We start from the raw sequence: 21,758 nt of genomic DNA on the forward strand, positions 1-21,758 counted from the left end.
ATGTTCATCTTTGGCTAAACTTTACATGAAGTGCAGACCGTGGGAAACCTTGATGTCGTCATGACACGGACATCCGCATCAAGTAGCGAATCGCATCAAGGTCGTATTCGGAATGGGATTGACTGTCGTCCAGTAACTCTCAGCTCGTATACCAGTGACAAGAAAGACTTGCTAGACTAGCTTCAGAGTCAACAAAAACGAAGTCGAAGTAATGAGAGCGGTAGTTTGGCTAACATGCGGATCCCTGCGCCGTTGAACAGGGCCAACCTGGGCAGATCTGGCTGACAATCCGGATGTGGGGTGCGGAGAGAGAATGTGCACCTCACCTCGCTTTCGATTAGGGCAGAATCACGACCCACCTTAGGAATATAATGAAAAGTCTTCACAGACCAAACATGAACATCCGATATGGTGTAGTGGCCAACATGATGCCCTCTCATGTCCTTGAGAGGTTAGGCATAGCCCCGAGTTCGATTCTCGGTTTCGGAAATCTTTTGTTTTTGTCACCTTTCCCCTGATATTTTAAAGAGAGATAGGTAGGTAGAAACGACTTGGTCCAAATGGCTGCTGCCTACTTCCATCTTCGATTCAAACATCCCAATAGGTAATTAAGGAAGTAACATTCTACACGCAGCATGCGAACAGATGCCAAGATACATGCTTCAAAGTACTATGATTCGCACTTCTAAAGTTCTGAGTCTCCAAAAGGCTTTATCATGTTCCTTCTTACTAGCTAACACTACAATGTACGCATCCCTCATTCTCTCGCATCTTGCAGTCATCAATTATTCATGGCCTGCTTTTCTCTTCGTGAAAAGCTTCCCTTGACTTTCTTACTCCTTCGAAATGATGTGTGGGTTCGTGGGAGGTCCATACGCTTCGACCGTGTCTCTCTTGGTATCGACAGCCGGAATATGCGGATTCAGAGGCGGGCCGTAAGCCTCAACAACAGTATCCCTCTTCGAGATGATATGAGGGTTGGTGGGAGGACCATAGGCCTCGACGGCATCTTTCTTCGAGATGATGTGGGGGTTGGTGGGGGGCCCATAGGCTTCGACCGTGTCTCTCTTCGACTCAACGGCCGGGATATGAGGGTTCAGAGGAGGGCCGTACGCCTCAACGGCAACTGGCGCGGCGTAAGCAAGCGAAGCACAAGCCGCGACGGCGGTAAGAAGGGTCTGAACACGCATTTTGAAGTGGCGTGAGAAGGTCAATGAAGTTGAGTTTTCAAAGCAGTAACACTGGTTGGGAGCAATGTGGACTGGTAGTGACAAGACTTTCATCGTCACCGTACCGGTAGCCTTATATGTCTTGTTTCTCATTCCATACTCCCGCTTCTCCATGCCTCTTGTCCGGCTCGGCAGGATCACGACATACCAGTCGGAAGCACCCCGTGCGTTGACAAGATACAATACCATTGTACGCCCGCAGAACGCACAATCCGGAACAGAAGCCGTCGATGTAACAATTAAAAATCCTTCGTTCCATTCCTTCGGCTGAATATCGCGCCTCTCATCCCAAACACTCCCTGCGTGAAGCTCAGATGAAGCAGTGAAGCCATTCGCGCCTGGCCAGACTCACTTCTCTACATTGTGACTGGCTGGTCCAAGTTCAACAAGGGTTGGATATTCTAGCCCCATATAGAAGGTGTGGACAAATCTCATAATGCCAAGCACGGCGTAGTCCAGTGTTCCCGGAAGGTCTGGGCAAGTGGAAAATAGTGTAACTTACCAGTCGAGTAAGCATCTGCACCGCAATTCAGCTCTTTACAGAGCTAGCGCCACCTCTATTCACCCCCGGTCCCGGCCCTTGCCGCTGTGTGACCAGTTAGTGTGGTTCCGGAGGGATGTTATCTCTCTTTTCGCCCCCCTGCCCCTCACTTGGACACGCTATGCAGTTGCTGACTCCATGGGACTTCATATCCACCAGACAGAAACGAGTGATCAGTCCGCTCAAGTTGCCCGACTTTGAAGCGAACCTTCTTTTTTCCTCGCCCCAAGGCTTTTGCCGAGGAGTCGACCCCTCAGTTTCGAGCAATAGATCTCAATCCGTACTTAATCGTCATTATCTTGGCAGATCCTTCTCGCTCTTGGCGCATCCTTCAGTGATCCTCATGTGTTACTTTAATTCGGGCCCGCTATACCATCCTAGAACGAGAGACTAGCTTTCATAACAACTGCCAGAATTTGAAAACGAGGCTTGACAGTATGCGGCAGGTGGTTTCATTGCAGCTGACGATTACAATTGATCACGACATCATCGGCATAATCCTTCTCTTCGGGATCGAGCGTGGAAGACCCGACACACTGCCGACATTCTGTCTGAGAGCCGGCTTCAATACGTCGAGTTGAAAAGTCCTCTTGAGTGTAAATTTGTCTTCGGCACCATCTCCGTCTTTGACGAAAATGAAGGAAATCTACCAGAGTGTCCCAGACCGAGACTCGGCAGAAGATTTGACCAACGAGGTAAGCGAAGCAAAATGCCCTCTTGAATCGAATAAAAGCTCAATAACAGATCCAAGTACTCATCATGGCGTGATTTTCGACATCAATTTCGAGGGGGATGGAGCCTTCAGTCAAAAATCATCTCTGCGATCAATGCATTGTTCTTCCTCACATCGTGCGGTGTTCTGCTCGTCTCTTGGAGATGGCTCAATGACCCGGTTCGACTAATGAAGCGGGTGTCGCCTTACAGTAAGCTGCTCTTCGTTTCTTACCTGAACCTAGATACTGACATGCACTACAGGTCCTATTCTTGACGATCTTCCCATCATACTAGAAACGGTCGAAGTCAAAGGCACGCTGTTCAACGATTATTCACCTCCACGTATTTGGCGTGGCCCACCTAGCGAAGTGGTCGACAAAGCCTGGGATGACATGGCACGTATTGAGTACTTCGGGGTAAGTGGTGATGCCCTCAGGAAGATGGGCAAGGATCCGAAAATCTCTGTTTCTATCCCGGAGGAGTGGGGCGTCGGATCGGACAAGTATCTTGTCGAGATCGATATGCAACATCAACTGCATTGCCTCAACGCAGTGCGCAAGTATGCTTACTTTGACTTCTACTACGGCAATCATTACAAGAACATGTAAGTTCTCTCGCAGAAGTGCCAGAAGGCCAACGTGTATTAACAGTTACGCCAGCTCGATAGCACCAAGGAGACACCAAGCACACTTGGAGCATTGCGTAAGTCCAGACTCTGCAGAAGACAACCGAGCCGAATTTGTTGACAAAAAAAACAACAGATAGATATACTCCTACAAGCTCTCACTTGCAACCCGAGCTTGGACTTGATCTCACATAATTGGATGAAGACACAAGAAAACCCGTACCCGGATTTCAACATCAAGAGGCAGTGTGTGGCACACGATCCTATCCTGAAGTGGCAACACAAGAATGGCATCTCAGAGCAGATTCTTAAATACAAGAACCTTCCGAGACCAGAGGGGTTCCCGGAAGTAGAACCGGAGCCTTCTATCTTGATGATCGGAGAAGATCTGGGCCATCACGAATGAAATGCTTGTCTCTTCGGATTGAAGGATTTGGAATGAGCCGGGCTTAGATGCTTTGAGAAACCTTACTCTATCTATCATGGATATCTGAAGAGTAATTGATTCGAGCAAATTCCGGCCAGATACAGTTGCGGAGATTGTTAATTCGCTGCCAAATGAAATAGTTTTGGAGTCGACAACCACTGAACTATCCATCGAAGTCCCTCGCAAAACTCCGTACACGGATTCTGCCAAATCACTTGACCAGCCAATCTAAAGAAAACTGCCTTTCTAGCTCGTCGCCAGGGACTCGACGTGATCTGCGCCAGTTCCGTGGGCTTTGAATTTCCAAGTATTGTGGAAGCAACTCTCGGCGCAGTCTCCTTCGTGAGTCGTGTGAGGGTCATAGTGCTCACGGTTTTTCCTCAAACAAGCTTCCTTCAGGTTACCATGGTTGTTTTGTGGCTGATAGTCGTCATCGTTATGAAGACGTCGGTGTAGAGACTCGTGCAAGATTGCGTTGCGAGGGATATCTCGTGGTCCACCCCCGTTGAGCGGGAAAGTAGTGAGTGCCCAACCGCCATTCTTATCGTCAAGTTCCCATCTTTTGATAAGAGGGCAAAATTCTGCAAAAGTTCATCAAGTCAGCCGCCTGGTCGAGATATGGAGATGTTGAGAGGTTGAGTCGCTTACCAAGGAGGTACCACATGAACGGCTTGAAGTAGCCCATCCCGTTTCCAAACCGAAGGAGGTCGTGAATCCATCCTTTCAGAGCCTGCGTCTGCTTCTCCTCATTCTGGTAGATGCTCTCTTTGAATCTGTTCAAGCGCCTTGGTCGCCATTTCAGCCCTGTCTTGCCTGTCTTCTTCTCATATTCCTGGTCCGCGAGTTCCAGCTCGCGGATCATCCAAGAAAGGGGAATGTCGCTCAGCTGCATCTCCTCCGTATCATCGATTTCTTCCTCCTCCTCTCCCAGCCCAATGAGTCTCAAAAACCGGCCCCAAATAGTGGGGTTGTCCAAGGGGTAGGTATGTTCGTCGGCTCCGGCCTCCTCGCCCTCCAACCTTTGAGCTTTGATCCTTTGAGCTTCCTTGGCTTTCCACGTAGGATCATCCTTGATTGCTGACCAGCCACCGCCGACATCGCCATGGTTGCCAGGGAACCACACCTCCTTGATATCTTCAACATGATTGTGCCTTTTCTTGGAAGGTTTGGTGACATCTTGTGCAAGGAGCGCAGGCTTGAACTTGACCCGGAACTCGTCCACAGCGACAGCATGGCGGACAAAAGTTGCGGTACCCTTGACCGAGGCCGGCTTGTCGCCGGCCTGCTCGAGTACTTTGACCGAGTTCACGCAGTCCCACATGCCGAGAAAGAAGACTTTGATATTGTCCTTTCCATGGTCACTCTCTTCCTTTCGGCAGAACGTCTTGCTGAAGGCCTCAATCTCGTTTCTCTTGCCCCTCCTTACCTTTCTGCCCGTGGACTTTGGGCTTACATCACCGGGGCTGGTGACTGCGTTCGGGAAGGCCTCGTTGATAGGAGTGTCTGGCGGGCTCACGGGCGTCTCCATGGTTCCGTAGGTACCGTTAGTGTTGGCTTTCGTGACTTGGGCCACGGGGACATCGCTAGTGTTGGTTGCCCCGCCCTCTGAGTTCTTCTCGCTCTTTTTGACATTGGCTAGATGGTTCTGGTAAAGCTTATATGCAAAGGGCACCATCTCTTCGTTGCCTTTGCAAAGAAGGCCGACAGTGTTGACCATGCGGGCCAGGAACCTGGCTGTGAAGGCTCCACGACTGAACCCGAAGATGTAGATTCTGTCCCCCTTCGAACGGTCATCAGCATCATGGTCTCAGGTCTCGATGATTACGATATCACACTTACAGTCTCGTAGTAGCGCATGAGGAACCGATATCCAGCAATTACATGGGCGTCAAAGGTGGTACCGAAGCCCATGTCGATTTTTTGAGAGATGTTGCTGCGCATCTCCCCAGCCCATCCCTTGTTGACACTGGTGTCGTCGACATCGTAAGTTCCGATGCCAGCTGATTTTGAAGTCGCGTCAGAAAACGTCCAAAGAAGTCTTGCGCATTAAATGTCCCACTCACTCTGATAGTAATGATACTGGTGCTTGTCATTGCGGTCAAGCATGCGCAACAGTTTCACCACGTTCGTGTCGGAGCCGGAGCCAGTGAACGAGTTGCCTGTGCCATCGAAGCAGAGGACGAGCTTCCTGCTCTCGTTCGAAGAATCAGTCTCGACAGGAGCCATTTTGGTGCTTGTCTCCAGGTTATGGACGTAGAGAAAGTATTCTGAAAGAGTCTTGGATTATGTGCTGAAATTTGAGAGTTCCCTGGGGTCGTGACGGCTCGGAGAAGATGTGCACGAAGCAAACATATATGCAATTTCAAGACCACTGCCAAGTAGAGACAATTCCGTGTGAGTTGAGTTCTCGTACTTTTTTTAATGTTGTCGCTTGCAACGGAAAACATCCAATCGCAAACTGGAACGCCGCAAAAGTTCAGCCATCTTTCCACCATTCCTTCTTCCCCATCCTGAAAACAGCTGGGGTTCTCAGCCCTGTGTCACCGTCCCGAAGACTAAAATGTCTTACCGACCCTGTCCGCTCACAATGGATCGCAAACCAAATTGCGTTTTCAGAACCCGGTTTCTGCATGTGGGGAAGACCTCCCGCTTCAACGCTTCAGCTGGCCACGCCACGGCTTCGTTGGTCTCAGAATCATACCTTCTTCCGTGCCTTTGCAGTTCAGCCTGGCGTTGAGACAGCCGATGCGAGAGACAAAATAGGTCTGTGAACCCCGGCTTATCTCAACCTGGCAGGATGTCTCGTGCGGACTTTGTCGAATCATGAGGGTCCGATTGGCGTTGTCTCCTCCTTTCCAAATGCGATTACAAGAAGCAGAAACAAACTGTCATCAAGGTACGCTGGATCATCCCGCGGGCCGGATATTGCGCAAAAAGGGAAACGGCAAGGTGATGTGCCTCACCTTGAATTTTGGCTGTGGCAAGTCTCATCACCTGTTGTGATTCACGCCGCTATGAATCTCTGCTGTCCTGAAAATGACCGTAAGCTCAGGGTGAGACATGAAACTCGGAAATTGCACGTCTTGGAAGCAATCAAGAGCATACAGTTAAATTGTTAGGAAAGCTACTGGCAGTGAAGGATGCAAATTTCAAAAGACAACATGTTCAGATGACCGGCCCGCAACATGGAATCCAACGTGAAGCCGAGCTTTTACTTGAAGACACAAGCATTCCTCATCTATTTCAATTTATCAAATCAGATACCTACACTGAACCACTTCAAATGTTATCCTCCCCAACGGAATGAAATGCGACTCGAAACCCAAAAGAGTGTGGTTCAGTGTAAACCGTACGTGCCGTGGTGCAAAGTAGCGTGCGTTGTCAACCTCATTTCTTTCCACTAGCAAATAGAAATATCCATCCCTACTGAATGGCAGCAAAAGCAACGCCAGCGGCTGCAGCAGCAACCAAAATCATGCCGGTCTCCCGCGGAGCAGCGTTTGTTGAGCCGGTACCGGCAGTAGCTCCGGGAGCGCTACCGGTATCAGTAGATGCAGCAGCGGTAGTAGTAGCCGCAGCACCGGTAGCAGTCGCAGTCGTCGTACCGTCGAGGGCGCGACTGAAGTCCAGGGCGGCCGAGCAAACCGGGGACAGTCTACCAGCGAGAGAAGTGATTTTCTGGACGAAACCCTCATCCTTGCAAGCGGACCACATGGAGCTGAGGTCGCTGCTGTGGGCACTCGTCCAGGAGTTCAAATCGGAGGTGTACGAGGACAAGGCGTCGCCGGCCCAGCCTGTCAGCGTGGGCAACTCGCACGGATTCGTGATGCTCGGGATATCGTCGCTGTTGACGGTAGTCGGCAACGCCGTAAACAATTCAGGAAGATCCGTGGTCACGGATCTGTGATCCTTCACAACATCAGCGCATGCCAGGAGACCACGGTTCTCGAGGCCGCGAACGGCTCTCTTCGGGATCATGTCTGAGAGACCGGCGGCTATGGCTCCAGAGCTGGTGGCGATAAGGAGAAGGTTGGTGTAATGCATCTTGTACTAGGGTTGTTTTCCGTCGTGGGATAGTCGAAAAGGTTAAGAGAGGACTTGTGGACGGCTTAAAGACTGTTGGAAAAGGGGCTTTTAAGGAAGTTGGGATACTGAGGTTTTCCAGATGAAAGGATAACGAACAAGATTTCTTCCGAGTTCCTGAGTTTCTTGTCCTTAATTTATACTGAAATTGGGAGGGTCCTAGACCAAACTGAAGCTTCATGTTCCAACACCTTGCGTGTGGTCCTACACTCCGCCTCATTTTTCAATACTGCATGTATTTCCATCCCCACCCATTGCATGCTAAGTCTTACTCTTCAGGATCCACAAGATGTAAAGTTGTGATAGCCTGCCTTCGTTGGATTCTACACCGCCGCGACATGGGCCTCAATCCTCACCTATTTTTAAAGTGCAAAGTCCATTTGTCCTAGATGTGTAGCTACAGCAGCCTCATTACCGTCGCAACGGCGCGAAGTTGCCGTTGTCCCCGATATTACCATTGCTTCTCATTCGTCCTCTTCTGCACTCGAGAGATGTACAAGATACTTTACTTTGCTGGTAGGATCTTGCTCGATAAGGTGCTATAGCGCCTGATCCACTCTTATCACTCACGTATGTTACTTACAGCTGTACAGGCGAATCGTTCCGGTCATTCAGACCCGCGGCTATATCGGCCTGATCACCCCGGCGCCGAATTTGTCATCTACGCCTACATAACTCACCTGTAACATTCATGTAAAGTCCTTCTGCTCCCAACTAACTCACGTGATGGACAAGATACCTGGTTGCGGAAGCCTACTTGGTAGGATTCTCAGCCTCACGATCCAGTCCTTCCTTTTACATACCTTGTCTACGCACCCGTAGCCGAAGTCCTTTCGAATCATTGAGATGTACCGTTGCATTAGCCTGACCACTGCGGCACCGGCTTATATTTGTCCTCTTCGTCTACATAATACATCAAAGTCACCCATGCCAGGTCCTTCCGTCCCCAGCCAACTCAAGAGATGTACGAAATCTTCGCTTGCGTGAGTCTGCATCGGTAGGACTTGATGCCCATCCTCATCGATGAACAAGGCTAGAGCCAAAGACTTTTGTTCTCAACTCGTGAGATGTAAAAAATAACTGCAATAGTTGTGCTATGGCGTTGGGATCTGTCCGCCCACTTACGCTCCAACATGCGACTTTCTTCTGTTCAGAGCCAATGGGACGCGCAGCCGTCGTAGCATAATTACCGGGGGCATCAATCCGAATCTGCCTAGGTACTGATTGCATGCGCAGTTCTTTTGTTCTAAACCAATAAGATCCGTGGTAACGTTGGATGCGGCTCAGTCAGTGGAGCGGTCCCCGGACCCTGGCAACGTTATCTCGAAAGCGTCAGCAAGGCCCCCCCTCCTCTCTCCCAACTTCAAGGTTGGCCCAAGCACCAGGCGGCACTTCTTCCAATCATCAAACTTGTTCCCTTCGTTCCAGCCCATACCGTGATTGTCGAGAATGTATTCCACCTTTGCGAATAGTGAAACCCCTCAGGGCCCCGAGACGGGTGTGGCGGCTACTCTGTATGGCAACGATGCGGAACCTCACTCGACCGGTATTAGCCTGGTCAAGAGGACGCCGTACGCCACGGAGGAGGTCTGGAAGTGCATGCAAGCCACCATCACCCGACTCTACCAGAGCGAAGGCAAATCGTTGCGGGAGGTCATGGCAATCATGGAACGGGACCACTTCTTGTTCGCCACGTGAGATACCTATATGCCTTTTTGGCAATCAATGACTTTCTTTGACTTTTAAGCTTTGAAAAAGGTAGCTGACCACCAGGGTATTCTGTAGAGAAAGAATGTTCAAGTCTCGCATCGTTCGATGGGGACTGGACAAGAAGTTGAAGGAGCAAGAAGTCCTGCACATGCTAGAGCTCAAGCGGAAAAGGCAAGCGACGGGAAAGGACTCGCGCTTCAGCATCGAAGACCAGGACGTCGACTGGAACCGCGTCGAGCAGTACCTGAAGCGCAGGCCGGACCTGGAGAACAAGAGACAGAAACAGCACGCGCCAAGCAAGAGCACTACCGTGAAACGCAAAATCACCTGCAGGACACCCTCGCCGGCGCCAAGCCCAGTCTTGACCACCGAGACCCCTGGCATCTTCATCGTCCCCGTGCCCTCCCTCCTAACGCCGACCCTAGAGGTCGAGAGGCAAGAAGACATTATGCGCATCTTTAGCGCGTACCACACCAGCGCCTTCCAGACCGGCCTCTGGGTCCTGGACGACGCCCACCTCTGCGAGCACGACTTTATCCACGTCGTGCAGACCTTGACCGAGATTGGCAAGGTCCCCGGCCTCCTCAAGCTGAACCAGACGGAAGCCGGCCTCCGCACCCTCCGCCGCGCGCTCGGTTCCCTGCGCCACGTCCTCCGGATCCGGGAGCCGCGGTTCTACTACTCCATGCTCGTCAACATCCTGACCCTCCGAGGCACCGTCTTGGAGTACTCGATCCGCTGCATCCACTGCATCCACCGCGAGATCCTAGGCGATCAGCACCCGCTGAGTATCGTCTGGGGTAAACTCGGAGACCTGCCCCCAAACATCCGCCTCGAGACGCTGAGAAACATCTTTGCCATCATCTGTCTCCACTTTGAAGACGAGAACCACCGCGCGTACAAGAGCGAGCACGCCCTAGACGTGCTCATCATGCGGTGCTCCCTCCTCCGACTCCTCGGCAACGTGGGCGGGGACGAGTTCCTCGCCGTCATTGCGGGGTACACCGCAGCCGCCACCGAGGCCCTGCAGCAAGGCAACTACGAGCTCTCATGCAGGATCTTGTTGGGGGTGGCGACCGCCCTGCTCGACGCGGGCGACTTTGCGCAGGCGGAGAGGGCCTTGTTGCAGATTGGGGCTACCATCCAGGTCCGATCCGGGATCGCTGGTGCGTGTGCCACCACCAGCTTGGGGCCGCAGGTGCGGGTGCTGGAGAGTCAGCAAGAGGACCGCTGCGCGACGAGTCCGCTGTGTTCTCGCGCGAGCCGCTACGGCCAAGGGGCCCGCGAGACCAAGATTATTTACGGGTATTATAAGGGACATTGGGAGCCGTGGAGCAGGTGGTCACCCTCGGTGGTGAGGAAAGTCCTTGATACTCATCGTCAAGCGCGAGAAACAGATGTGTTGGCTGCAAGACTGTGGGCTGACGTTTTGCTCTCTGTGAGGTGAAGTGTCTCGCAGCTCATGCATGTCAAGTCAGGCAGGTTCAACGGGGGTGAGGAGGGGGTGTGTCAACAAGCTCGAGTTGATAGCATCAAACATGCACCTACGGGGTTGAACACTATGTACTCCATTCTGTATCCAGAGATAGAAGCAATGTCATTGCAATATCACCCCCTACCTTGCTTCAGTAATGGAGGGAGTGGTCTGTTTTTTTCTCATCCACTGATAGAATGATACCAAGGTTGCTTGAAATCAGCATGTGAGACCAAACACAGCTGTTACTGTCGAACGGCAGCCGCCAATGTCCGAACTACCTTGAGCCTTTCATCCCATCTATTTCGAGCATACACACTACGAATGGTGAGCCAAGCTGAGGCGGCGACGTTGACAGATCGCGGGAGATCCAATGGAAGCAAACAGTGCAATACCTAACGAGCTGGAAATGACCGTTACTATCGCATTCCTGTTACACCCTATCATATCCTCCTCTTTCGGGATACTTTCTTAACAGCCTCGGCCAGAGTTAGGTAAATGTAGCTATGATAGAACAAGTTCGCATGGAGTAAAACCCATGTCGCCTCAGCTTATACACCTCCAGCCAGCAGCCGACTCGTCATGAGCAAAAACAAAGAAAATAACACGCATGAAACCTTTTAGAATATGAAAGTCATCTCAAAAAGGTGCGCCGACCTGCCCTCGACTGCCTATCTGGTTCAACTCTGATGGCCCAGGCTTCATAATGCAGCATCATGGCAGGCATCAGTAGTTCAGCCGCGAAGATGTTCCCTGAACCATGTTACCGAGCACCATCCAACAGCAGATAGTAATTGGCCCAGAATTGCCCCCGAGATAAAGTAAGCAAGCTAGGTGCAACAGTATTCATGCCGTGTTAGTATACTCTGGTACTACGTGTAAAATGATAATCGCCCCAGCAAGAAGCGCAGGACGACGCCACCGTGTTATCCAAATGCTCGTTGAGTAAAATCACGTTCACGCAGGGAAGGGCTCTCTCGGGTGGAGGCGCGGTAAGTCAATCTAAATATTTCTTGAATTCCTTTTTCAAAGCTCCTTGAAGAAGACGGACATATGTCAACACTGCATGCTTGCAAACTTGACGAGTTCCTATTTCTCATATCGATCATGGGGAGTCGGCAAAATTGCCGCTGCCTGCGTAACCAAGCGTCTTCGGCCATATCCTATAATCCTCCTCTTGACATTGCATGCTCTTTCAAACGCCCGAAAAACTCCAGTTCCTATGCCCCAGCCGGGAGATGCGAGAGTGCCCAAGACCCTAAGCCTATACAAGAAGTTCATGTTTTGCGACGTAAATCCCCAAACCCATGGCACCTAATTTTTTTGTTTTGCTGCCATCCCCGCTAATCCTCAAGCGGCGGCGGTATCAACCCGCACCTCATCCCAAAGATGATGGGATTGATGCAAGAAACAAAGATCTAAAAGTTGGTAAAATATCATAGAACAAGCCAGCGCTTCTGACAAAAGGAAAGTGGCTCGACCTTAACATCAATGCCATGCCCAAATTAAATCCAATTCGAGCACATGACATTTACCAGCACTGAAGCATTCACCGCAAAGAGTTGAAGTCCATCTCTGTACTTATGCTGGATAGACCGGGCATATCCGAGTTGGCTCGCTGAAGTGCATGGAAGTCCCCTACGGTGCGTGGTATCGGTTGTTGCTGAATAGCATAGCTGCTAGTACGCGGAGGTTGCTGACGCGGTATGGAGTTCATCAAACTGTTTCCACCCGGACCCATAGGATGGGACGTAGGCATTGTCTGCTGCGCCTGGACTGATGGTGGGCTGATATTACCCATGTTTTGCCCTTGCTGAATGTTGTGGGTATGGTGCTGACTCATGTTTGGCTGCATTTGCTGTGCCGTCAGACCATGATTCTGAATCATATGGTGCGACTGCTGGTGTTGATGCTGGCTATTCATGTTGCTTTGACCATTCATTGCCGATCCGTTTTGGCCGGTCGGGCTCATAACCATGTCGGACATCGGCGTACACCCGTAGTCGTTCATTCCGTTGTGGGGATACTCCATAGGTGGAGACATAATGGCGGGAGAACTACTAGCGTAGGGCGAGTTCATGTCCGCAGTAGTCGCTGGAGGAATGGAAGATGCACCGGCAGACGTGGCAGGTATGGTATTGGTCTCGCTGCCGTTGCTGTTCAGGTCGGATACACCATACTTCTTTTCGTAATCCGCGACGGGAAATTTCCGTTCATAGTCGGTATCCATCTGCATCTGCATCTGGGAGGGCGGCTGTGCCATGCCTGCATTGCCGAAGCCATCAAAGATATCAATGTTGCTGATGTTGGAATTTTCGGGCGCGTTCTGCAGCATGGGGTTGGTCAGGCGTGGCATGATGTCGGCGACCTTGTTCAACAACAGCGGCAGGAAGCGATGGTCGCCGTGGCGGAGGACGGCAACGATGTTGAGGGTCTGGTTGAGCTGCTCCCTGGGGCCGACAGTGAAAGGGTCCCGGGCGGCGGGCTGAACAGCGAGGAAGTCGGTCATATTACAGCTAATCTCGAAAAGCTTTTCAATCTGCCCACTGAGTCAGCAACTCCGGGGTAACGAATGAGGATCAGAATTTCTTACCAAGCCTGAGCTCATCAACTCCATGCCTTGACCAGGGAAGTGAGAGGCGAGGGTCATCAAAAGCTCGCGGGACAGATCGACTGGGTAGTTGAAGTTCATGTTGTCCTCGTTCTGCGAGTTTCCATGGGTCAACTGCCAGACAGTAGTCTTGAGCCATTGCTGGTTGGTGCGGAGGTCGGATAGCTGGCCATCTTGGCAGAGGTAGGTGGGGAGGACCTCGTTCAATTGCTTCTGAAGGTTAGACACATAGAGGTTGGTACGAGTCTTATTCCAGATGGCTGTAAATGCGTCGTCGAAGGGCCGGAAGAGGTTCACCAGCATGATGAAGCTGTTCAGCTGGTGGCTAAGTGGGTCGCTCGGGTCATCGGCGGAGTTGGGCGGATTTATGGTGGCTTGCAAAGTCAGAGGTCGTTGGCGTTGGATGGCGTGAGATCTACATAGACAGCGGTTAATACATGAAAAGATGTGCATTCGTTGCTTGAATGCATGACAAAAAACAAAACGTTACCTTTCCATGATGTAAAACAACCAGAAAAGCCGCCTTCTCCGAGACGATTCGGCGTTATCCCATTGAGGGCCATGGTACGTCTCCTCTTTGATCATGCCATTCAGGTGCATCATGGTAGAAGCCTCTCGGAGATAGAACCAAGCCTTGTCGTGCAATTCGATCCCGTGGTAGCAGCCATAGACGAAGAAGTTTGTAGCAAGGGTGTTGAAGCTGATGTTATCGAGATAATCGTATCCCTTGCGCACCTGCAGGGTCTCCTCCAAAAGCAATTGGCTTGCAACGATGGTGGCACCAGGCATCACATCGAGATTGAAGGGGTCGCCTGTGGGCATTGACATTCCGGGCTGAAGCATCATGAATGCGCAGAGCGAGGTGAGTAGGCAGTATGTGTCGCGGTTCTGCTCCATGAATGGGAGTTGCTGGTCGATCTGGCGTCGGTCAAGGATGGGCATCTTTTCGTAAAGGTTGGCAAAGTAAAAATCGATGCATTCTTTGACGAGTTCGCTCGAGAGCAGACCGAGGGTTGGAGCCAGGCTGACGGGGCCTGGAGGGTTCGGAATGCCGTTCATGCGATTCTGGACCTTTGCCGACAAACTGGTCTGCCGCTGTGTTTCCCTCAATTCGCTAATGACCTTTGCACGGGAGCCCTTTGGGCCCTTTTTCTGTGGGATGGCATTGTAGGTGCAGGACAGCTGGGCAGTGTGGCAATTGCGGCAAGGGTTGACACCGTCGCATTTGACCTTGCGGCGATGGCAGGCGTCGCAGGCCCGCTTGACGGCCTGTGTCATATTGGCGACGTACGGTGAAGACGTCGTGGCGGTTGTAGTCGTCGGGGGTCGACGGTCGCTCTGAGACAAAAAGGTGAGAATTATTCCGATCGACGGCGACGGGTCAGTAGAGGCGCTGGCATCGACAATGAAAGTCTAGCGGGCGTTGATTGAGTTTTGCGGGGAAGAGGATTGATAAGAGAGGGTGCAGAGTGATGGAAGCTGCCGTCTCGGACTCTGAAAGCGATCCGTGGAGTGTGTTGGTGTGTTGGTGAGCGATGGAGAGTGTATTCGGCCCTTTCTGTATGCAGTCGCTGGGAGGGAAACGCGGGGGATGGTGCCAAAATCCGGGGCTGCGACGCCCGTTACAACCCTTTTGGTTTGTCTGTGCAGAAAGCCTGCTGCGTGGAAAGTATGGCCAAGATTTGAATGCGGCGATGGATGTGCACAGATATCGTCGCCGCAGGGAAGAAGAAGTCGTAGATCGAAGACGATCAAGGCGAGACTGAATGGATTTTTTCTCGGTGAGGATCGGTCGGTCGGGGGGGGGGGGGGGGGGGGGGGAGGGGGGGGGGGGGGGGGGGGGGGTGGGAGGGGGGGGGGGGGGGAGGAGGGGGAGGGAGGTGGTGGGGGAGGGTTGTGCGGGGGGGGGGGGGGGGGGGGGGGGGGGGGGGGGGGGGTGAGTGAGTGAGTGAGCGAGTTGCGGGTTTGAGAGTTGCGTGTTGGGTGGTGTGATTGAGTGGGCAGCGGGAGGAAGAAAGTGGACGGAGGGAAAGAGGAGGAGGAGGGTGGACTAGGACGGGAGAGCGAGCGAGACGAGGAGGGAAATGGGAGTGGAAAAGAGGCCAGGGCAAGAATTGGGATGGACTTGCGAGTGGGAACCTGCCGGGCAAAAAGAGACGGGAGACTCCCGTCGAGAGATGACAAAACAGCCACGGTGCAGTGCTCAATGCTCAGTCCTCACTCCTGAGTCCTCCCTCAGTGCTCACGAGTCGCCTGTAGCCGACAGGTAGGCACAGAGAGGGCCTCTTGCCTTTCTTAGGCTGTTAGGTGGATCTCGCCTGGTTTTGCTAGGCCCATTGCAGTGTCGGAGCTAGCCTGAAATAGGGATAGCTAGCTTGCAAGATGAGAACGGGCCTCCATCTGCACTGTGTGGAGGCATTGTGGACATGCGGTGACAAACCACAGAAAATCCTCGAAAATGGGCAGAAACAATGGGCAAAGGACTTGCAGGAGCACCATCTCATGACATGTTTCCCCACAGTGAGGCATCGTGGGCTTACTGTAAGGTACCTAACAATGTACTGTCATCCATCATCCACCATCCACCGTCCACCATCCACCATCCACCATCCATCATCCTCGTATACTTGGCGAGTTCCTCACTTTCCAGGCATCCCCCGCGTACGTTGGCGCCGTCTATTATTCCCTTCTTGTATTGTCCAGCACGCAGCAAATTTCCACGGTCAATGCAGAGGATCCCAGAGGCAACAAATTCAACAACAAACCAGCAAGAGTACCAAACACTGTCAGAGTCTTACAGACCGCCAGCCAAGGGGCAGGATCCGAAGTGAGGTGACGACAACACAAACACACGGAACACGCCGCCTGCAACGTCGTACGAAGGCTGGGGCGCTTATTGTCCAAGACGACGAATCGCTGGCAACGCCCATTCCCAAACGAACAAGCCAATACTAGAGTCCGCTTTCGTCGGTGTCCGTTCTGCTGGAAAATACCGAGGCACCAGAAACCAGACTGTCGGTTGGCACACTGCAGCCGGCGCTGCGCTGCCACGCTGCCCCCCTCTCCCTCCTGTGGAATGGGATGAGTTGCATTTCGGACGGAGCCCGCCAGTCTCAAGTACGTCTCCACCACACTTCCCCGTCACCCGGTACCAATACCAATACGCCTGCCAGCTTGAGGTGCCGTCTTCTGCTCTCTCGGCCGCTGGCAGATGGCTGCCGTTGCCTGCCGCGTTGTTCTTGTTCTCCCGCGGTACCCGACCAGTACGTTTCACTCGCACTCGGCCGACGCGCATTCTGTAGTCGACCTGAGGTTTCCCACTCGCCTCACTTGAGAGCTTTTCCATCCTCTGGGTGGAATACTTTCTCCCTCGTCGGTCGGATGCATCTCGCGCTTCACACTACATAGTAGATGTATCTGTCATTGTCTTGCCTGTCTACGACATGCACCTCTGATTGGCAGGCCACCTGCGCTGACCGTCGTGACGGTCTCGTGAGGGTCCTCCACTGTTCCCCGAGTTCGCCCAGTCCGACTTGTCATCACCGCCAGAACTAATTTGCCCACGACGCCGGCATACGAGGCACCTGGCAACTGCACACGAACGAGCCTTACAAATACCCCAGTGCGCCACGCCGTCTCTTTGTTTAATTGGGGCCAAATCGCTTTGAAGTTTGCCGCTCATTGTCTGATCTGATCTGGTCTCACGGCGCTGGATCCTCGGGACTTGCTAGCGGTAGTTTGTCGTTAGCTTGCTTCGTCCCTGTAATGATGCTAATAATTACAGCGTTCCACCCGAATCTCCCGTGCGAGGCGTCACTGCCAGCCCGTCTCTTGTCTCTTGTTTTGATGAGACTCTAATACTTGAAAATTAGAGGTACACGAAACAACTGTGCGAGGGACATCCCTCATCGCACCTCGGCGGCCTCGACAGCAGCCACAAACACGGCGCACTGATCGGTTGCCCATGGGGTTGACCTACGCTGGGACGCTGGGGCGCTGCTTGTTCCCCTCAACCTTCTGCTTAAACGAACAGACGACTCGCTGCTGGCAGCGTCAATAGCGCGCGGTACGGATGGAGCCTTGCCAGGTTACGTTCCCCAAAAGGCCCATCTCAATACCGGCGGTCTCGTCTTTCGATGGGGCTCGGATTCAAGCCGCCCATTCTCGAGGCCACTATTTCCCAGTCGTTTAACAAAGCATGAACTTTGTTGGCCTCGACAATATAGTGATCGTCCGACACTTGGGATGGCTGGAGGCGCCAGCTCAGAGCAGCAACGTGCACAGAGTCTATTCCCACTGACTGGGCGATACTTTCCTGAAGAGTTGGTAGGTTCGGGAGCAAAATAACCACATTGCCTCTCTATTATATAAGCATGTGTATCGCACTACCCCTTGGTGACTGCGGTAGGCATGCTACGAGAATCCACAGAACGGGATCGAGATCTTTCTCCTAACCAATACCGGCTACGGCTCAATAGTTAATTACAGATGGTCGGCTCTCGTCTAGCGGTCGCGGCAATCTTGAAGACGCCCTGATGGGCGTTTGTACGTTCCAGAGAGACTGACTTGGCAATCTTGAAAATGGCTAGCCATCTTGCCCAGTCTTTTCCGGATTGAGACCTCAGGGACTTTCACTTTCCACCCTCAATCAATTAACCCATGGGCCTGCCCTCCCCCGGATCGTCTTGGGGTTACACAGTACTAGGGAACCTTCCAAAGCGTCTTCTACCATGCTTCTATTCGCTTCAGCCCACCTATCAGACCACGACCCCCTCGGCGGCCACCTTCCTTCGCCAATGCAGGTAGCCGTTTGCAGCTCAGCTTAGCCTAGTCACCAGTACACGAGTTTGCTCAACTCGCTATCGCCGCTCAGCTGTTGTTTGTCCCCAAGGAGTCCTTTCATATCGGCACAACGTCGTACTTATCCCTTCAACCCAATCAAGCGTCCAACTTGAGCCCCGATGTGTGCACACGACACCGATCTGAGAGGCGCTCAAGTCTTGTCAATACTTCAACGGCAGCTGTTTGATCGCAGTTGTTGCAGCAGCAACAGCCCCGTTGTGGCGGGGACCAGCGATGCAGCTTTTGAGGCTACAATGTTGGCTGCCTCCGCTTTAGAAGCGGTCAACGCTAACATGCAACAACGCTGCCACCATGTGCAATCGCCGTCGTACCGGTACACCCGCGGCCGAGGTAGGAAGACGAGAGCAAGGAATTTGCTCATGTCAGCACCAAAAAGTTCCCTCAGGATACGCGCAGCAGTTGGATCCAACACATGAGACAAGGGGCGACAATACCACTATTCTCGACCACTTGCTTTGGAAGTTTGGTCACGGCCCTTGCTTTGGACAGGTTACATCGCACTACGTGCCCTCTGGTAATAACTGGCAGGGCTGAAGAGTCTGCCCGTCTCCAGCCCTTGCTCTTCTCACCTTGTCCACCTCGGGGCACCGGAACTGGTGATACCCGCCCGCTGCGGTTTCCCTGTGTCTGTGGAATGGAATTTCAGGTACGTAGCCTCAGTAAGTCGACAGCGATCTGAGCACCAGAACGAGGCGACCAAGGAGCCCATGCTCTAATCGTGGTCGATGTCGATGACAGCGCCCAGAGAAATGGCCTGCATTTCGTCGCTCCTCCACCCCGTCTCAAATGCCGGCAACGAACCAGCGCTCAAGCAAGCGCCCAATGTCGGGGCTGCGGAGGTGTCTTGACAACTCGTCAACTCCGAAGAAAGCCAGGCACGGCAGGACGCTGTACGTACGCCCAATCATATCATGCTGTGCTTCCGTCTTGACCCACTCTCTCACCTCCACATGCTCTAATCCGAATCGGCGCAAGCGTGCGCTAGTTTCGACGGTCGGTCCGATAAGGCATACATCAGTATTCTTCAGCGCCTCGCCACTCGGCAGCATCATTCTCTTGACGGCTGCATGCAAGGCTGGCACGCTGGCAGGGACAAATTTACCTTGTAAGGCTCAATCCTTCGCGTCGAGCCTAGAAGCCGTGGATCAGGCCGGCACACGTGCGAAATAACGCGCATTGTCATTAAGAGGTGCCGCTCGGTGGCTGAGGTCGAATTTCGGAAAACGCCGCTGTAGACGTCAAGAACTGCACCTGGCTCCGAGTTTGGGAGAAACAGCCATCCAATATGCGGTTAGACATCATCCCATTTCAAAGGACTGTTTCAAGTTTCTCGTCGGTATTCCAGCCTTGTCGGCGTTAGGCTATCCGACAAACCCCACGGACAATTACCTCCAACAAGCAGGCTGAAACACCAAAGTCATTTGCCGTCGGCTTTTTGAATTCACAGTATCGAAGATGATCGCATCGGCGTTACCGAACATACCGAGGTTTCTGATTAGTAGATTGTTACAGCTCAACGGCCAGAGACCAACACTCCAATTCTCGGTCCCGGACAGAGAGGAAATCATTGATGATCCGGCGCAAACTCCTCCTTCCCTGCCCAAACGCCCTTGAAATCCCCAAACCAAAGGTCCCAATAGGAAAAGCTAATGTCCAAAAGCATCGCCAATGTAATATCCGCAGCGCTGTCCGAGCTCGACAAAGGTTCTATAGTTCCGCGTTTGGGCAGTTGCCCTTACACTTCTTGGGCGGGTACCTGACCTCCTTGGCACAGTTATTCGCATCACCATGATTTCCCAGCTCGCCGGCGGGAACAAACTGTCCCGTCTGCAGGCTCCCCTTTAAGAAGTAGCTGTACCACGCCTCATGAAGCACGTCGCGCCCACGGCCGGAGCATCGCAGCACCACGCGGCCGCCGCTCAAGTCCTCCAGCGTCTTGGTGACGTCGGCGAGAGCGTAGCGCTTGGAGCTCGAGGGTGTGATGCCGGCTCTCTCGAGGGCCGTGAAGGTGTCGAGTTGGCGGAAGAGGGAGAAGGCGCGGGTGAAGTAGTCGACGACTTCGACGCCTGGGTTGTATGCGGCGTCGTAGCAGGATGAGGAGAGTGTGTTTATGCAGCTTGCATGTTTGTTGTACTCGTGGGCCCAAAGGTGGTTGTTTGTGCCGCTGTAAGCGTTGATTTGTTAGCGTAGATGTCGAGGGATGGTCGGTGATGGGCCGGAAGAACCCACGGGCCTCGAAGGGGGGGAAATGGGGAAGGGGGGACGGGAGCCTTACTATGCTGCTACCCAGTATCTTTCCATCGAAGCTAAGAGGTCGTCTTGGCCATGATGCTTCAGGATGTCGGTGATGTTGTTAAAATGAGGTGTCATGCCGCAAAACGCCTTGTAGCTCCCGTCGCAGAGATCGGGCCTATTTCTCGCCCCCGGTCAGATATCACAAGCTTGGCTTCCGAGGGAGAACTTTACAAGGAGGCCCCATTCGATCCTGGTACTTGGGGGAGGATAGGAAGGCGAAAGACTTACCATAGCCCGTGAACCGTCCAGTCCTCCTCGGCGCCGCCGGCGTGCACGGTGTCGTCCCAGAACTGGGTGAGGAGGAGGCGGCCGGAGGGGTAGACGAAGCAGCAGGCGTTTTCGACGGGGCCGGTTGCGTTGTGGCAGCTTGTTGGGCCGTCGATTGGGCACGAGGGCGCTCCGGAGAGGGGTTCGTAGGGGGTTGTCGGGTTTGTTGGTGCGTTGTGGAGGCTGTTGCTGACGCTGCTGGTGATGGGTGTTTGGGTGTTTGGGAGGTGGGGGAGAATTGAGGTTAGGTGGTTTAGGAGGGCGCGGAGGGAGGGCGCCATTGCTGTGGTGGTTTATTGTCTTTTTTTTTTCCCTCTTTTGCTTGTAGGTTCCCGTAAGGTAGGGTAGGTATTATGATGTTGATGGGAAGGGAAGATGGGAAGATTGATTGTGGGATTGACGGTGACGTTGGTTCGCGGATCCCGAAGGCTGCGCGTTGGGGAGGTTTGCCCCGAGGCGGAGCTTGTCTGGGGATTCTGCCGCCGTCATGTGGGGACGTTTGTCGGAGCTAGCTGTGGCTTGGCGAGCTCACCGCCTTGTGATGGGGTGTTTGATTGGTTGGTGACGCAGGGGTATCTGGGGAGGGGCAGATCGTAGGGTGGGGATGGGGTGGGTCCGGTGACATGCTGCTGCTTGCGGTTTGGTTGCTTGCTTGCTTGAGCGCTTGCTCTACGTTCGACGCTGGATTCGCTGATTGGTAGCTCGTGGATTATTTGCGATGGCTAAGTTTGGAGGTTTGGGACCTTGAGAATTCTGGTCGAGAAGCTTAGCAGTTTCTGATGCCATAGATGTATAGATACCGAAGCATCAATCAAACCAATGACTGTTGTGGGTATGCGGATGAAGGGTGTGTTGCGGCGGTAGGCAGCGCATGCGAAGCTAGACTTTGTTAGGTATCAAGCAAGTCAGGGGAAATTTC

At 52.9% G+C, this 21,758-nt stretch overlaps 10 protein-coding genes across 10 annotated transcripts; 4 read left to right on the forward strand and 6 right to left on the reverse strand.

The window, feature by feature from the left end:
* Nucleotides 1–833: 833 nt before the first annotated feature.
* CORC01_11899 (uncharacterized protein) lies at nt 834–1,190 on the reverse strand (the record flags this gene model as incomplete). The annotated part of the gene is made up of 1 exon (XM_022623521.1): nt 834–1,190. The coding sequence occupies one exon, from the start codon at nt 1,188–1,190 to the stop codon at nt 834–836; it is 357 nt and encodes a 118-aa protein (XP_022469989.1).
* Nucleotides 1,191–2,405: 1,215 nt separating this feature from the next.
* CORC01_11900 (uncharacterized protein) lies at nt 2,406–3,515 on the forward strand (the record flags this gene model as incomplete). The annotated part of the gene is made up of 5 exons (XM_022623522.1): nt 2,406–2,465; nt 2,522–2,693; nt 2,746–3,088; nt 3,144–3,186; nt 3,246–3,515. The coding sequence occupies 5 exons, from the start codon at nt 2,406–2,408 to the stop codon at nt 3,513–3,515; spliced, it is 888 nt and encodes a 295-aa protein (XP_022469990.1).
* A 267-nt stretch (nt 3,516–3,782) lies between these two features.
* Nucleotides 3,783–5,762, reverse strand: CORC01_11901 (uncharacterized protein; the record flags this gene model as incomplete). Its single annotated transcript, XM_022623523.1, has 4 exons — nt 3,783–4,117; nt 4,185–5,316; nt 5,376–5,536; nt 5,600–5,762. 4 exons carry the CDS (start codon nt 5,760–5,762, stop codon nt 3,783–3,785), a joined length of 1,791 nt encoding a protein of 596 aa, XP_022469991.1.
* A 128-nt stretch (nt 5,763–5,890) lies between these two features.
* Nucleotides 5,891–6,307, forward strand: CORC01_11902 (uncharacterized protein; the record flags this gene model as incomplete). Its single annotated transcript, XM_022623524.1, has 1 exon — nt 5,891–6,307. One exon carries the CDS (start codon nt 5,891–5,893, stop codon nt 6,305–6,307), a length of 417 nt encoding a protein of 138 aa, XP_022469992.1.
* A 652-nt stretch (nt 6,308–6,959) lies between these two features.
* CORC01_11903 (uncharacterized protein) lies at nt 6,960–7,580 on the reverse strand (the record flags this gene model as incomplete). The annotated part of the gene is made up of 1 exon (XM_022623525.1): nt 6,960–7,580. One exon carries the CDS (start codon nt 7,578–7,580, stop codon nt 6,960–6,962), a length of 621 nt encoding a protein of 206 aa, XP_022469993.1.
* On the forward strand, nt 7,249–7,520 carry CORC01_11904 (uncharacterized protein; the record flags this gene model as incomplete). The annotated part of the gene is made up of 2 exons (XM_022623526.1): nt 7,249–7,404; nt 7,470–7,520. 2 exons carry the CDS (start codon nt 7,249–7,251, stop codon nt 7,518–7,520), a joined length of 207 nt encoding a protein of 68 aa, XP_022469994.1.
* A 1,488-nt stretch (nt 7,581–9,068) lies between the features above and the next one.
* CORC01_11905 (uncharacterized protein) lies at nt 9,069–10,776 on the forward strand (the record flags this gene model as incomplete). Its single annotated transcript, XM_022623527.1, has 2 exons — nt 9,069–9,313; nt 9,405–10,776. 2 exons carry the CDS (start codon nt 9,069–9,071, stop codon nt 10,774–10,776), a joined length of 1,617 nt encoding a protein of 538 aa, XP_022469995.1.
* Nucleotides 10,777–12,352: 1,576 nt separating this feature from the next.
* CORC01_11906 (uncharacterized protein) lies at nt 12,353–14,692 on the reverse strand (the record flags this gene model as incomplete). The annotated part of the gene is made up of 3 exons (XM_022623528.1): nt 12,353–13,342; nt 13,397–13,829; nt 13,905–14,692. The coding sequence occupies 3 exons, from the start codon at nt 14,690–14,692 to the stop codon at nt 12,353–12,355; spliced, it is 2,211 nt and encodes a 736-aa protein (XP_022469996.1).
* Nucleotides 14,693–14,827: 135 nt separating this feature from the next.
* Nucleotides 14,828–15,610, reverse strand: CORC01_11907 (uncharacterized protein; the record flags this gene model as incomplete). Its single annotated transcript, XM_022623529.1, has 3 exons — nt 14,828–15,220; nt 15,368–15,470; nt 15,513–15,610. Coding segments are annotated over 3 exons (594 nt in total), but the record flags the coding sequence as incomplete, so codon positions are not given.
* A 4,374-nt stretch (nt 15,611–19,984) lies between these two features.
* On the reverse strand, nt 19,985–21,120 carry CORC01_11908 (ribonuclease T2 family protein; the record flags this gene model as incomplete). The annotated part of the gene is made up of 3 exons (XM_022623530.1): nt 19,985–20,441; nt 20,553–20,687; nt 20,801–21,120. 3 exons carry the CDS (start codon nt 21,118–21,120, stop codon nt 19,985–19,987), a joined length of 912 nt encoding a protein of 303 aa, XP_022469998.1.
* Nucleotides 21,121–21,758: the final 638 nt, after the last annotated feature.

Source organism: Colletotrichum orchidophilum (genome assembly GCF_001831195.1).
Source record: "Colletotrichum orchidophilum strain IMI 309357 chromosome Unknown Scaffold_136.1, whole genome shotgun sequence".
NCBI classification, from domain to species: Eukaryota; Fungi; Ascomycota; class Sordariomycetes; order Glomerellales; family Glomerellaceae; genus Colletotrichum; species Colletotrichum orchidophilum.